Source organism: Xyrauchen texanus, chromosome 6 (assembly GCF_025860055.1).
Source record: "Xyrauchen texanus isolate HMW12.3.18 chromosome 6, RBS_HiC_50CHRs, whole genome shotgun sequence".
NCBI lineage: Eukaryota > Metazoa > Chordata > Actinopteri > Cypriniformes > Catostomidae > Xyrauchen > Xyrauchen texanus.
In genome coordinates this window covers 29,757,354-29,773,028 of record NC_068281.1, presented here as the reverse complement: position 1 = coordinate 29,773,028, position 15,675 = coordinate 29,757,354, and the positions used below count along the sequence as shown (strand labels likewise).

Here is a 15,675-nt window from a genome sequence, read left to right as displayed (position 1 = left end):
TAATTCCAAACACAGTGCAAGCCAGAGTGTGGGGTCTCAGCATCTATGATTTCTATCTTCATCCGAATATGTTCTGCCTCACCAAAAGACCCGGCCAGATAACAAAAGCAAATAAGAGGCAGGAATGACTGTGCAGCTCTCTGTTAATTATGCCAGCCGATGCTGCTGGGGTGTCTGATGAACATAGTTTTCCATGCACAATGAAAGGGATGCAATAATATCTCTGTGACAGAAGATTAGTCGGTCGGCATAACCAATCATTAAAACACACATCAAATGAGGAGCACACTGCCAGCTATATGAAATCACAGTGGGAGGCCCAACCAGGGAAAAATAAAGTGAGCATATGATCCAAGCCAGAGGTCACCAATTACTGGACTGCTTCTAGGTCTGGACCCCTGTATTGGTTCCATTTGGACTGCAAATCATTTCTAATAAATTATTATAATAATAAACATCTGATACATTTGTCACATCTTTAGACAGACTTTTTAATGCTGTACTAAGACAGCGACAGCAAATACTTATTTTTACGAATCACAATCGAGGGTAAACTACAGTGTTAATCTTAACGTATCTGTCAATTGTTGATTCTCATGTAAAGCTGACAGAAAACAAGACACAAGCTGATTTTCATGTAAATGACAAAGTTTTAATGAAGGATGTAGGGTTTGATGCATCATTTCATTTACAAATGATCAAGTATAGTGTTCTTTTCAAATCTATTCACTTACTAGTGGCGTAGCCAAAGGTGTGCACATGCCAACCAAAACGTCTAGGTTACGTATATGTAACCTCCGTTCCCCGATGGAGGGAACGAGAGCCGTCGAGGGTAACGAGTAGCAGTTTAACAATAGTATTATTTTCTGTCTTAATATTTAGACATGCATAAAATCTCCCTGTACTCGCTAAATGAAAAGAATGTTCAGAAAAGATTTTGAATCTTCTTACTGCTGTGCGTTCTTCTGTTTCAGACAATGCATCATGTGTTTATTACTTATCCAGAATTAGTTTTTGAGCCAGCGAATATAAAAACATTTTGTCAATATTTTTGTCATATAGTGCAAATTGTCCCTCCATTTACATTTGTATCTTCAGCATAATTTGGAAAATAATTATATAAAATAAACCAAAGTTTAGATTTCATGTCGAACGCAAAACCCCTAAGCCATACAACAAATTGGCTATGATTTTTAAGACCTTTGCAGGGAATAACATTTATAAACTGCATCTCATGAAAGTTTAACTGAACACCCCTGATCTAGGCCCGGGCAAACATGTCGGACATCTGGGCGTCAGCCTCAGACTGGGCGTGCTGGCCCGAAGGCGGCAGCCCAGTCGAGTCATCCGCGTCAGACGCCGGACCACTCTCCGATGCAACAGCGAGCTCATCCGGCTCGGGGGGCTCAAGAGGATAGGCAGGCTGGCCGTGAGGCGAGCCGCTGTTGCCTCAAGCCCGGACGGAAATCAACGAGCGTGTCTGGGGGGCGGGTGGTTCGTGGGGACGTACCTGGCGAAACAGAGCCCGCTGCAATCCCCAAATCGCCTCCATCGCCAGCCGGGTCATCCTCAATCCCGTAGGAAGAAGGAGCGATGCGGGGGGCGGCTGGAGTGGTGTTCCTTCTGAGGAAGGAAAGGCACGACCGCAACATTGCCATGGTCATGTTCTCGCAGTGAGAACATGAGCTATCCACAAAAGCTGCCTCGGTGTGATCGCTGCCCAGACACACGAGACAGCGCCTGTGGCCATCAGGAGTGGAGAGCACTCTACTGCATCCAGAAACTACACAGGGGCTGAAGGGCATCTTTATAAAGATGCGTCCTGAAAAGGACGTTCAACGCCAGCTGTGTATATTGCTCTTTTAGATAAAATAACAGTTTTAGAGAAATAACTCTTTTACTGCACTGTCTAAGCACCCAGGGGCAAAGAAAGCCACTGATATGCGCCTAGATATGCGCCTAGACAACAGCAATCATACTCAGAGATGGGAGGAACAGTGTGTGACTCGCAGCTCGCAGCATACACAACCAGTCGGCTCCGGAGAAAATTTCTGAATGAAACAGATGCATTTCCCTCCCTTTATACCCGTATGTCCAGGGGTGGGACATGCACATTCTGTCTGCCAATTTCTCATTGGCCTTTTCTCATAGATCAGAGATGCGAAAGGCTCTCAAGAGAGACCCCTAGTGTCGCTTCTTCGACGCAAGTTGAAGTAAGCGACAGACGGGGAACTGTGATTAAAACAGAAAAGATTGATTTTCTCCACAATCAGAGTTTATGCCATTTATGCCCCATAAATCAAAGCACGTTAAACCTGCGCATTGCTGCTGAGTTAAACATTAAATGAGTGAATACATTAGAGCAGGGGTCAGCAAACTTTTTGACATGGAGTGGCATTTTTTATTTTCTTGGTCAATTGCTGTGCTACTATATGATGTTTTTCGCACCTGCATTCCAATCTACATCTTGATGTAGCCGAAACCTTCATCATGATCACGTAGCGTGTTTTTATCAGCTGAATGGGAGTCTAAACACTATTAAATTGTGATGAGACTCACACTGCGCATGCAAGACATTTGCGCATCACAAGCCGATCAACTATTTAGCCCTTTTGGTGAATCGCACCAGCAATATTGCAAAACTTTATTTCCAGGTTTAATTTATATTGCTGCACAAGTCTGTTGGGTATACTGTAGTCTTGTCACATTTAAAATTTTTGTTTAGCCTCCCAATCAGCTCATGAAAACAAGCTGCGTGATCATGAGGAAGGATTACATCAAGATGTAGATTGCAGTCCAGGTGCGGAATTTATATCAATAAAATAGACTACTCCTCTCTCGCCATTGCTAGTGTGCCAGTGATTACCCCTCCGTGTGCCAGCATTGGCATTGCCATAGGTTGCCGACAGCTGCATTAGAGTATCAAGTCAGTTCCACAGAGAGCTCAGGGCATCATGCATTTATATGGCCCTGGACTGTCTGCACACAGGTTTTATGTGCTCTAGATATGGGCTTGTGAAACAAAAAAGTCTGAGTAGAGCTCCTCTACTCTGACAGATAAAATATGTGGGGCCACACAAGCCCTATAGGGCCCCAGTGATCAATAGGCAGGTCTAAGGCAGTGTCTTAGGTCAGTGCTGCATGGCTGGGTCCCATAGGAGAGCTGCACGGTGAGGTCCACATGACTTTAAAAGTGAAATATATGACAGTCAGTCAGTTTCGCTTGCATAAAATAGGGCCTCAATAGTGTGAGTATTCATTTTTAATGCAGGCTGTTTCTGACCCTTCCTTGCCTCTGCACACACCGTGGCAACTCAGCTGAAGGGTGTGCTTAGGTGAAGCATAAACACGCACACACACACTGACTAATTAAATAATTAGTGACTAATTAAATAATATGTTAAATGAGTGATAAATAAGTAAATGAGTGACTATGCTTACATTTACATTGCATTTTACATTTATTCATTTAGCACAGTGGTTCTCAACCGGTGGGGCGTGCCCGGGGGGGCGCAAGTAGGCTACGATGGAAGGGAAAAAAAACTGGAAAAAAAAACATTTTATCACTAAACTACTGTCATAAAAAGTTATAGTTTTGTATATACATAACTCCTGAATAAAAATGTTAATGTGTTTGGACTGATTTAAAAAAAAACAACAAATTTGATTGGTTTGTCGATAGTGAGCGCAAATGCATAAGCGGTTTCATTAAGCGAGTCATTGAGTCGTTCATTCAAACGATTCGTTCAAACGGCCGATTCATCAAGAATGAGACAGATGTTTGTGAATGGGTCATTGAATCTTTGACTCAACCGATTCGTTCACAACACTGAATCATTCAAAACACGATTGAGTATTGCTGTGAGATGCGCTATGTCTATGCTGTGATCTTTGTTTGGATTCATCGGATCTATTTTCGCTGCTAAAATAGACCAAAACAGTCATTATTTCGTCTAAAATGTAAGTGACTTAATATTATTAACTTGTTTGTTGAACTGTCATATGAAATCAGTGTCACATTTTCAATCGTGGAGGTGATGGTACATTAAGTGATGGTCAATTGTCAGCTCTCTTGGTCGTCAGGTCGTGTGATGTATGTTGCTGAACTGTATTCAAATGTTATAAATATAAAAACACCACATTTTGAAATTTAACTGCAGTATGTCAATTTAGTTTATTTGTGTGTGCTGCGCTCATAGACTTTAGAAAACGGCGCTCATTTGTTTGATTTCAACCTGACTTTGCAAGGCCGCGAAACTCATATTTTGCTCCTTGCAGACAAAATGCAAAAACTAGACCTCTGTCATGGCCGCATCAGTCGAGGGAACTGCGCCATGTTCCCCAGCCTTGCAGACTTTATCACTGATGCAGGCACGTCACACGATTTCTCCTCCCTATTTCAATCAGCATCTGAGCACCTGTCAGCAATGAGAAAACAATCTGCGACGTACTTTAAAGAGGATTATCGCTCTTTTGCGTGGGTTCGAGATCCGTTTGTGTGCACAGCAAACGAGCTATCAATTGATATGCTTGAACAGCTTATTGAGCTGAAGAGTGACAGTAGACTGAAGGAACTCTTTAGCTCCTGCCCTCTTTCGTCATTCTGGGCAGCATTGATGCAGGAATACCCTGAACTCTGTGACGTCGCCTTGAAGATTCTCCTTCCTTTCGCGTCGACATATTTGTGTGAGGCAGGATTCTCAAAAATGACTGCACTCAAAACGAAATATCGCAATCGTGCACAAATCGAGGATGATTTGAGGCTATGTTTATCAAACATTGAGCCAAGAATTGAGGATCTTTGCAAGGCAAAGCAGGCTCAGGTCTCACATTAACATCACCTACCAGCAAGCTTCTGTAAAAATGCAGATGATGCCTACTATTAGGCCTAGTAATAATAACAATAATAAAGCATAAATTAATATCAGAGGTCTGGTGCCAATTCCCAATTATAGCAATAGCCTAGTAATGATAATAGGCCTACTGATGATGATAATAATAATAATAATAACAACAATAAAGCATGTAACCTCATATAATTATATAGCAATAGCCTAGTAATGATGATAGGCCTACTACTACTCATAATAATAATAATAATGCCTGCAAGCTCACATTAGAAGTCTGGTGCTACTGCCAATAATAATAATAATAATAATAATAATAATAATAATAACAACAACAATAAAGCATGGGGCGGGGCGGGGGGCACTGGGGCCCCAACTGCAATGAACCAGCTTTGGGGGGGCCCAGCTTGCAAAAGGTTGAGAACCCCTGATTTAGCAGATGCTTTTATTCAAAGCGACTTACAAATAAGGAGAACAACAGAAGTGAATTGTCCTAGGGAGGCAGTAGTAACACAAGTGCTGGCAATACAAGTTTCAAAATAGTTTAGAGAAGTACCCCAGTCAGGAGGATGAGAGTATTTTTTTTAAATAAATAAGAAGACAGTGCACTAAAGGGATTGGGTCAAGTGCTCACGTTAGGTGTTAAGTATGTGTGACCACAGAGATCATCTATCAGTTAACATATATGTTCTTGCCACATTGAGTACGTGAACACACTGAGTTTGTAGTAATTAGCTAAGCTGTTATCGAAAAAAATATGCTTTACCTTACATACATTTGCAGAAATATATATACAATATAGAATACTTCAAATTTGGTTCATAAAATCTATACTATAAGCAACCCACACTGATGCTCCATTTCTCAAAAACAAAGAGCATGCTCAGTGCTTTCACACCTGATCTAGTCCATCTGTCTGCCCAGGCATGATCTGACCAGAGCAAGCCCAGGCATACCAGCAGCCAGAGTGCTGGCCAACACCACTCACACACAGTCTCTTACCAGATACACCGCCGTATGTAGTTCTCGCGCCTGTGCCGATCCCGGGCCAGGGTGTGGCATCTGCTTTGAGACCCATCAGTCCAGATACAGTGTTGGTGGCTGTGATTCCATATGCCCCACCTTCAAACAATAATAGAGGGTCATAAAACAAGAATCAACCACACTGTATTGATGGAACTATACTGGGACTGTTTAATGCCTCGCCATGGCAGTATTTGCTATTTCAAAAACTGTTTGCAATTTAGCATCTTCAATGTCTTGGCATAATGTTGTCTAAATGTGGTGATAATTTCATTAATCACCTAGGAGGAGTATTTAAATTTCAGAGACTGCAATATTAAAACAATTAAAAATGGCCGACTTCCTGTTGGGTGGATCTAATGAATATAATTATAAAAGCTGTTCTTCGGCTTGATGAGAACTATATATGTACCAATTTTGGTGACTGTAGGTCAAAATGGGGGTGCTACAGAGGTGTCTTACAAACCCATTTTAAAGGGGGCATTAAAGAGCCCCCCTTCATGACCACACGTGAACTTTTGCCCAGACCTAATGGCCAACGATTCTGATGTGTGTGCAAAATTTCATGAAATTTCAAGCATGTCAAGTGCCTCAAAAACACCCAAATATAGGAAGAAAGGAATGATAACAATTAATGTGTTGCGATTGTAACAGTATTTAAGATATAAAATACCCTTTTACAAATTTACATCAACAGTGTCTTGATTTTATTTAGATTTTGATGATTTTTTAACAATTCATGTAAACATAAGAGGGCTATTTCAAAGTCTGTTAAAAGTGCTATACTTCCTGCTGCCAGTTGGTGGTGCTATGACCGTGACTCATAATAGCCCCATTACGAAAAAGTACAGAAAAACTTGAAAATAATAATCCTTAGAAGAACAATAGGGCCTCCGCACTTTCAGTGCTTAGGCCCTAATAATAATAATAATAATCCTTAGAAGAACAATAGGGTCTCAGGACTTTCAGTGCTTAGGCCCTAATAATAATACTACTACTAATAATAATCCTTAGAAGAACAATTGGGACTCTGCACTTTTAGTGCTTGGGCCCTAAAAAGATAAGCATACAGTGGTTTGTTACAAGCATATTCTGTGTTTTGGATGCTAGGGCCTCATTTATTATAGGCACATACAGTACATTAAGATTTTAATCCTAAAATCCATATATTTGATCCTATGGTAAAAGTAAGTTTGTGCCAGTTTGTGCTGACTTTATTTACAGATGACTTGAAATTGCAAATAAATGTGTAATTGACTGAATAAATTAATTAATAAATGACTGACCATGTTTACATGCATCCGAATTTGATCATTTGTTAATGATATATGAGTCATATACATTCACTGTATTCATTCGCAGTATCTCCACCTAATATAGGTAATCTTAATTTATATCTGCACCTGTCCATAAGAAAGTAATTCTAAGACCAATAAGATAACAGTTGTAAGACTCTTTTTTTCCAAACATTAAAGCATAATTAAATATACAGACAGACAGATTAAATGACTGTAACAGTCCCATATTTAAAAAGGTAATTGTCTTATATTTCTTAATTAACTGTTAATGACATGAATGAGAATAAATTATTTGGATAAATTACTTAAAACACAGCATAAATAATGGCATAATGACCAGTAGAGAACAGCGGTAAAGAAGGTGTATGTCTAAAATATCCTGATTACCAAAGATCATAATATATCAGTTTTGAATCGCAATAAATGTAAAGATCGTAGTCCTATGCATTCGAATCTTAGAATAGCTGTATGCTCTATGGAACGTGTAAACCTCTTTTTCATAATAAAGGCTTCCTTAATTGGAAAATGCAAGTAATGATTAACACTGATTATGAAAATGCTATTTGAATAACCTTTCAACACACTTTGTATTTAATTTTGCATCATATAAGGATACTTGTGGGAAGTGGTCGACCGATATGTATTTTTTAATGGCGGAAATATTGCACAATTTAATATAGTAAATAACATAAATATAAAATTGCTAAAAAAACAACTCTGATTTAGCACTGTATTTACTCAATTTCACACAAAACTATAAAATAATATTGTACTTTAAATGGTAGATAGCAGTTTCTTCAGATTTATGAAGAAATGTTGAATGCTGGATCTGCTCAAGTCTTGTGAGGTTGGTTTATTACATCTGTTTAAGTGAGATATGGGCATATTTGCAGACGGTATATGATATTAGTTTTATTGATATTTTTATCATTAGACAAGACAGTTAAAAATTACAGAGAACTGTTGAGAGAGAGTGGGGAAAAAAAACAGGCAAGCACTTTAACATTATGAGCTCAAATGCATCTGCCCCAGTTATGAACGAGCCTTGACTGGTAGTTTACACATCTCAGTAGCTTCACATGCAAGCAGGCAATATTCGGCACCCTCAAGAAAAATCGGCTTATGTGATAATGAAAAAAGTCAGAATATCAGCCGAGTTGACCACTATTTGTGGATGTTCTGTAGGTGGGATTCAAGAGCTCATTCATGTGTGGATGGTTTTAAGATGATCTGTGATTTCATAAAACGGAATGGATTTAGGAACAATATGGATGTTTTATGCAGCATTCCTATGAACAATTTAGGAAATTATGTATTTTTTATAAATGAGGGCCCTCGTGGTGTAGTCCACAACAGATATCTCACCTAACAAGATTACTTTAGTCAATCGGCTCGGTAATAATAATAAAAAACATTTTGACATTTCACCTCAAAAAGAAAAAAAAAAAAAAAAAAGTTTTAAGGAATGAACAGAATGGTGATGCTTGTCCACTAACTAGATTAGCTTCATACCAGCACTAGCCAGCATAGACCAGTCTGAAAATTCATTCTGGGCTATGCTGGTCTTTTTTAGTGGCAGACACTTTATTAATGAGAATTAAAACTTTTCCAAAGAAGTTGCTGGATTGTAAAAGAGAGTTTAATGAAAGACATTAGTAATGAATACTATGTTTGTCCATAGGTGAGGCTGATCATACCTTCATGTGCTGCTCTGGCGATATCAACGATGTTGGTGACATTGGGCGTGAGCTTGGCGAAGAAGGGGATGGTGATGGCCTGTCGCACCCAGCGGCAGATGTTCCGCACCAGCTCAGGGTCCTAGAGTGGTGGTCAAAGTCAAGGCTCATTACAGGGTTCTGTAGATGACATCTATTTAAGACTCTAGTTTGGGCATTAATTCTGCTATTTTTTTGGCACTTCCAGCTGTTAAAGGTGATGTGTGTCATTTTTTCCCAGCTTTAAATGCAGAGACAGCTTTGCTGTTTATTTGAGCATCTGGCCAGCCTGAATATAGCAACATTGGCTTAGCAATGGTGCAAGTTTGGGGTGGGACTATCTGTTTGGAATGCCAGTGGAATATGAGGAAAGTACTCATGAAACCTAATTGAAAATAGTGATTGTTTTAGCAATTCTGTATGGCGATGCTAGTGGCTCAGAAATTACACTTCAACACAAATTTTGTGTGGTCACAAGATCAGCTATCAAACCCAACAACAAAGGTGAAAATGGGACATTTGAGGCGTGTCTCTCGTTCATCCCCATTCATCTGCTGGTCTATTTTAAAACAGCAAGACTGGCCTAAATATTCACCATGTACAGGCCACAGAGCACAGAAGCAATGTACAGAATGTGTTTTCTCTATTCTTTTTTCTAACATGTATACAGTCTCTCTTTTTGCTGCCCACACACACACATATACACCAAGGACTTATAATGGTTTAGCGATCCCCTCATGAACTCTCTCAGATGTGTCCAGGGAGGAAAACCCTGTTGTGTCTCAACATATCATCTGAAACACATCGCTTCCTTGATGTTCCATTCCTTTTTTATTTCTGTGAATGTCTTTTCCTGCTCCCTCCCCAAGCCTTCTTTCTATGCTTTTCATTATCTGTCTCTTATCCCCCTCTCATTTAGGAAACAGCAAAAACACATGAATAGCTTATTGTATGCACACCTTTTTAGTAGAGGTGGGGGAAAAAGCAATATTTAAAATTGTCATTATTTTTACCACACGATTCTGCATCAATATTCAAATAACAAGATATGATTATCTTAGTTACACTTTTCACATTCATATTTTTGTTAGAAAAAAAGAGACACGTATAATGATATTAGGTTAACAAACATTTTTTAGTAACATTTATTTATATTTGACCAAAATACAAACTCTGAATGAGCTAAGAATATATGTCTCTTGTTTAATTTATGAGGATGTCTGTACAGATCCTCTGTACAACTAGACTGCAACGGTTTTCACATAAATACAAACACTGGCACCAAGGCAAAATGTTTTCTCACATTGTGTTTATTTACTGACACTAATGTGTCCCCATGTGAGGAAGAGGAAGAGGGCAAATAATAATAATAGTAGTAGTAATAAATTAATAATATACGGGCCGTCAGGGAGAGATGCCGTGGGGCACAGGGCCCAAGGCCCACACCCCCCCCCCATCCCCCAGGACATTCCCCACATGCCTGTGTTGTTGTTTTTATTTTATTTTTTCCCCTTTTCTCCTCCACCTTCAAATGTGTGTCAACTAGTGTAGGCGTGCAGGTGTGCAGCGTAGAACCAGCACAGGGCAAAGCCCAGGCCACCACCACACATGCCACGCTTACCCTGTGTTGTTGTGAACTCTTTTTCTCTTTTTTCTCTTTTTCTCCCTTCCCTTTTCTAATTTTTCTGATGCGTTCCTTAATAGATGTGTATGTATATCAGCTAATATGTGATGCATTAAAAAAAAGAGAGGCATGCAATGCAGAACCAGCCCAAGGCAAGAAATACAGGGTGAAAAAGTGCAGGGGGATAGCGGGAAGGCACAAGCCCCATGCCCCACAACACACCCACCCACAACTAATCCCCACTGAAGCGGACATGGACTTGGAGGCCAACTGGGGTCCCGAAGCAGATGAGGAAAAAAAATCAAATAAATTAACTTATCTTTATATGTATTTAACTAGGTTCAATATTAATCAGTGTTGTTACCTCTATGGGAACGTCTTTAGGAGTGACCAGCTGTGAATATGTGTGCAACATGTCAATTAAATTGACTAGAATTTATAGCCTCCGCCGGTGACATCATAGGATGCACCTGTAGCAGGGCTATAAATACCACATGTGAATCGTCAGGTCTTTTGTCTTCAGACTACTCTGTGTGTGTTGTGCTTCTCAAGCTGTCAGAACTTTATTTTCCTCTGTTAGGAATTAGAATTTGTTAAGCAGTGTGCAGAAAACCTTTTCTCCTTTCTAGAAGAAGTTATGAGGCCGCTCTATCGGCTTGCCATGCCTTGATTTATGGAATGCCTTTGGGGAAACATCCCCTGCTTGCTCGCATCATCCGTGGAGCCATGCATTTGAGACCTCCTGCAAGGAACAGGATCCCTTCATGGGACTTAGCAATAGTCCTTGAGGGTCTGGTTGAGATCCTTTTGAACCTCTAGAGTCAGCGTCTGATAGACTCTCAAGATGGTTTTTCTTATGGCAATTACTTCTCTAAAAAGAATTGGGGATCTGCAGGCTCTGTCCATCTTGCCATCCTGCATAGATTTTGCCCCAGGAATGGCTAAAGCAATATTGCACCCTCATCCTGACTACCTGCCTATGGTTCCTTTCGAAACCAGACATCCGGTCACTCTCGAAGCATTCTGCTCCCCGCCGTTTATAATGTCGGAGCAGGAAAGACTTCACGGACTGTGTCTAGTCCGTGCCCTTCAGACTTAGGTCCACTGCAATAGCCAGTGGCGTAAGTCAGGGCAACTATTCGTTTGTCATGGGGGCCGTAACAAAGGGGCGGCCGCCACCAAGCAAACTATGTCACATTGGGTGAGGGATGCTATTGCCCTGGCCTACGAGGCACGCGGTCAAGCTTCGCCAGTAGGTACCAGAGGGGTCGCCTTCTCTAAAGCTTTGACCAGAGGTGTCCCTCTGCAACAGGTTTGTAATGCGGCGGGCTGGTCCTCTCTGCATACATTCATAAGATTCTATAGTTTGGCTCTTATGTCCATGAGTCTACATCACATGCTCATGCGAGACCTCTCGCGCTCTTGTGAGCACAACTACACAACCGTAAGGGTCCGGACATCCACAGTGCGGCGGCGTGGGTATTCTCGTTCCCAAAGCGCTAAATCAGTACAGCATCAAAGTGTAGCTTTTTGATAGGGAACGTCTTGTGTTACTTAACCCTCTGGGGTCGACGGATGCGCTGGCGCATCCTGTTGGATATTTTCATCATTACAGCAGAAACAACTTAAAATACTCATTTTGGGGTGTACAGATAAGTGTAAGACATCATTAGAGACTATAAGGTGTCTACTTTTATTTGTGTACACTCACAATAACAACAAAATCTTGTGCTTTTGTAAAATAAAGAAAATAAAAAGGGTGAGCTTTCAGCAGTCTCTGTGTTCACGAGCATATTTCAGAAATACGTCACTAAAATGAACCGAAACTTTGCAAATACTTATCACATAAATATGAAACAAATGTCTAAAGAAAGCTTAAAATGTCTACTTTTAAATAAACTATTCCAATTTAAAACAAATATTCTCCTGCATTGCAATCTGTTTGAAACAAAGTGATGTACAGTTTTTACTGGTCAATGTAATTATCTGTAATGTGATCCCACCCACCAGCAGAGTGCACCATTCATACGCTTATGTGCTGAGACGATCAATGCAAATTTACACGCCCGACTGTGAGGTTGTAAACACATTTCATTCATTTTTCTGCACGTTTGCAACGACACACAGGTGAGAAAGCTCTGGGATAGTATGGAAGATTTAACATTTTCCTCAGAAGAAGAGCAGGACTCCGATGAACGTTTGTATTTTGAAGAGAGACTTGATCCAGCCGATGATACAATTTCATTTTCATTAGTTGATATGCTATTTTATATATAAACATGTACATATTTTACTAGTGGGACTGTTTCCAGACTTGCCAGCCAGGATTCAGAGTATTGACATTTGAAATATGTCCTAATAGGCAAGTTTTAGTTACATTTAAATGCTATTTCGGCTAAAGCAGGCATTTCAATTGTATGCTGTATGATATAAATATGATATGTAATATGATATAAAAATAATATGAATGTTTAGATTATATTTTATTATGAAAATTCAGCTTTGATCACAAATGACATTTTACAATATATTTAAATAGAAAACTGTTCTTTTAAATTGTAAAAGAGTTCAGAATATCAATGTTGTTTCTGTATTTTGGATAAAATAAATGAAGTCTTGAGCAGAGGAGATTTCTTTTAACAGTAGTGTAGGTCTAAAATTAAGTAATGTCTTTTTGTAAAGAAAATGTATAGTCAGATTACTTCTTTTAACTTAAAACTTGACTTTGATCATTAAGTCTCCTCACATTCATTCTCTATTCCTGATTGATAGGCCCAGGGGAGGGTCTTTGTATCCTCAGGTGTGAAATACATCCATTTTCAAGATAGTTCACGCCTCCTCGCATACAGTATGACCTTTCAACGCTAAAAGTGTCTTACAATTACTATACTGTTTTGTATGAATGAGTGATCAGGATGGTTTTCACATCATTTTGTAGCAAAAACTCTAGGCTACAAGATAAAGTTCTCAAAAGTCTTGTGGACAAATGTTTAGTATGTGTTATATGGCCTTATTTCAGTGACTTAAAATTTTAGTTTTTCAAAAACCATGCATAAACAAAATTTTCTCAAAAATACAAACCTGTACACACCTGTTGCTCAGATATTATTTTAGCACAGTTTGTACTGAATACAGTGTTATCAGACTTTAGCCATTAATATGTTTTTAAGCAACTGAAAAAAGCACAAATGTCAAGGCATGTCAAAACTTCCCCAGGGCCCAAAATACCCTCAGACCCCAGAGGGTTAACTGTAACCCCTGTTCCCTAATAAAAGCGGAACAAGATGTTGCGCTTCATTGCTGCACTGAGGAGGCCCCAGGACTGCTCTTCAGACAAAATGCCTGACGATGCACCTGTGGCGTATCTATTTATGGCCCTGCTACAGGTGCATCCTATGATGTCACCAGCGGAGGCTATAAATTCTAGTAAATTTAATTGACGTGTTGCACACATAGTCACAGCTGGTCACTCCTAAAGATGTTCCCAAAGCGCTAAATCAGCGCAGCATCTTGTTACGCTTTTATCAGGGAACAGGGGTTACAGTTAAGTAACCCGAGACGTACCCCTACTTTAAGTAGATATAAAGAAATGTCATGCATGTTCCCTTACACGTCAGGAGCAAGTCAGATGCCGAATATGTCCCTTATTTATTTATTTTTTTTAAAAACACTTATTGTGTGTGTGCGAGAGAGAGAGAGAGAGAAATAAAAAAATAAAACAATGAAACAAATACAGCTCGAGTCCTTTAGAACTTTTGAAGAAAAGAAAACAACACATCTCTTGCAACATCTGGAGAAGAATAAAGTATGTTTATAGCAAATCTGTATCTCCTTCTCTGGTGAAGCTGTGGTTCTGGAAAGCAACGTGATGCTAGCCCTCCAAATCACTGGCATTCATAATGAATGAGATTTGAATGCCGCACATCTTGAGAGTAGCGCAAACTGTCATAACTCAGAGATACGGCTGAGATGTGCCAAATGGAAATGTGATGTGCCTCTGTCGTATTAGGCTCCGGGCTCCTCAGACATCTGTTGGAAATGCGATGCTTCGGGGCATTTCTGTTTTCCTCAGAATATGAGCGTGTTAGTTCATAGCATGTGTGGGCTCATAAAACATCTCAGTTAAAAAAAAAAAAGATTTTTTTATTTTTCAAAAAAAGATTTTTTTTTTTTTGGCAGAAAAGTGTCAGAGTGAGTGAAAAGAAAGAGATGAGCACAAAGAACCAAACAAAGAGATAGAGATGAGTCGCTTTTGAGGAAAAACGTTTTTGTCTAACTTCTTGTAGCCCAGCATGTTTGATTGAAAATGTAGCCTATGTGCAGCTAAGTGTAATCATTGCACAAGAAATTTAATTGTGGATTTTATCCTTGAGCTATTGCTTCTAAAACAAGATTATACAGTCTGAACTAGGGATTGGCCACAATGGTTGGCTAGTTATCCAACAACCAAATAGTCTCTTCCTAAGGTGAATAGTTTATAATTTTTGTCTTAAGTCAAATTCACCTTTGCACAGTGAAGGCAAAAGAATGTGTTGCTCAACAGGATAAGTAGGGCTGAGAGTTACATCTAAAGTTTTTCTTGTGATATAAAATGAAGCAATATTGTGAATATAACAATGATAATTTGATTTTTATTTGGCCAATATGTTTCCTTAAAATCTTTATACTGATTTCATCATACTTCAGTGCTGCACAATTAATCAAATAATATCAAAAATCATGATTTGATCTGAAACTACAAAGGCTGAAATGTTATTAAATGTATGGTCTGTGGGTGCTTTACAGTGTACGGTTGACAGGCTGTTCTGTGTGCACTCATGATAAACAGTTTTTAGCACTCTCAGCACTCTCACGTGCTGCAGGTTCACATATTTGCAATTCCAAACATTGGTACCACTAAAAGTTATAACAAATATAAAACCACGATACAGTGTCAGAGAAAAGGAGGATATGATATTGTTTCACCAGATTTGTAATGAGGAACATTGTAAACTCTCACATACACACTGCACTTTCAGTTTCTGTCAAACTATAAGTTCCCTTTACAAAAAGCTTCACTATGATGCTGCGCTTTTGCTAAGCGCTACGGGGAACGATCCTGTGTTGTGAACAGCTGTGAATTTGTGTGTAACACGTCAATGAACATTGACCGGAATTTATAGCCTCGG

General features: G+C 39.5%; 1 protein-coding gene across 1 annotated transcript in view; it reads right to left on the bottom strand.

Annotated features, from left to right (window-relative positions):
* The window catches only part of LOC127644674 (dihydropyrimidine dehydrogenase [NADP(+)]-like), a 210,900-nt gene that overhangs the window by 28,640 nt on the left and 166,585 nt on the right, over positions 1-15,675 (bottom strand). Inside the window, exons 17-18 of the mRNA XM_052127984.1 lie at positions 8,866-8,986; positions 5,850-5,969 (exon numbers count right to left, since the gene is read on the bottom strand). Coding sequence (XP_051983944.1) covers positions 5,850-5,969; positions 8,866-8,986 — 241 coding nt within the window. The remainder of the gene's footprint in view (positions 1-5,849; positions 5,970-8,865; positions 8,987-15,675) is intronic.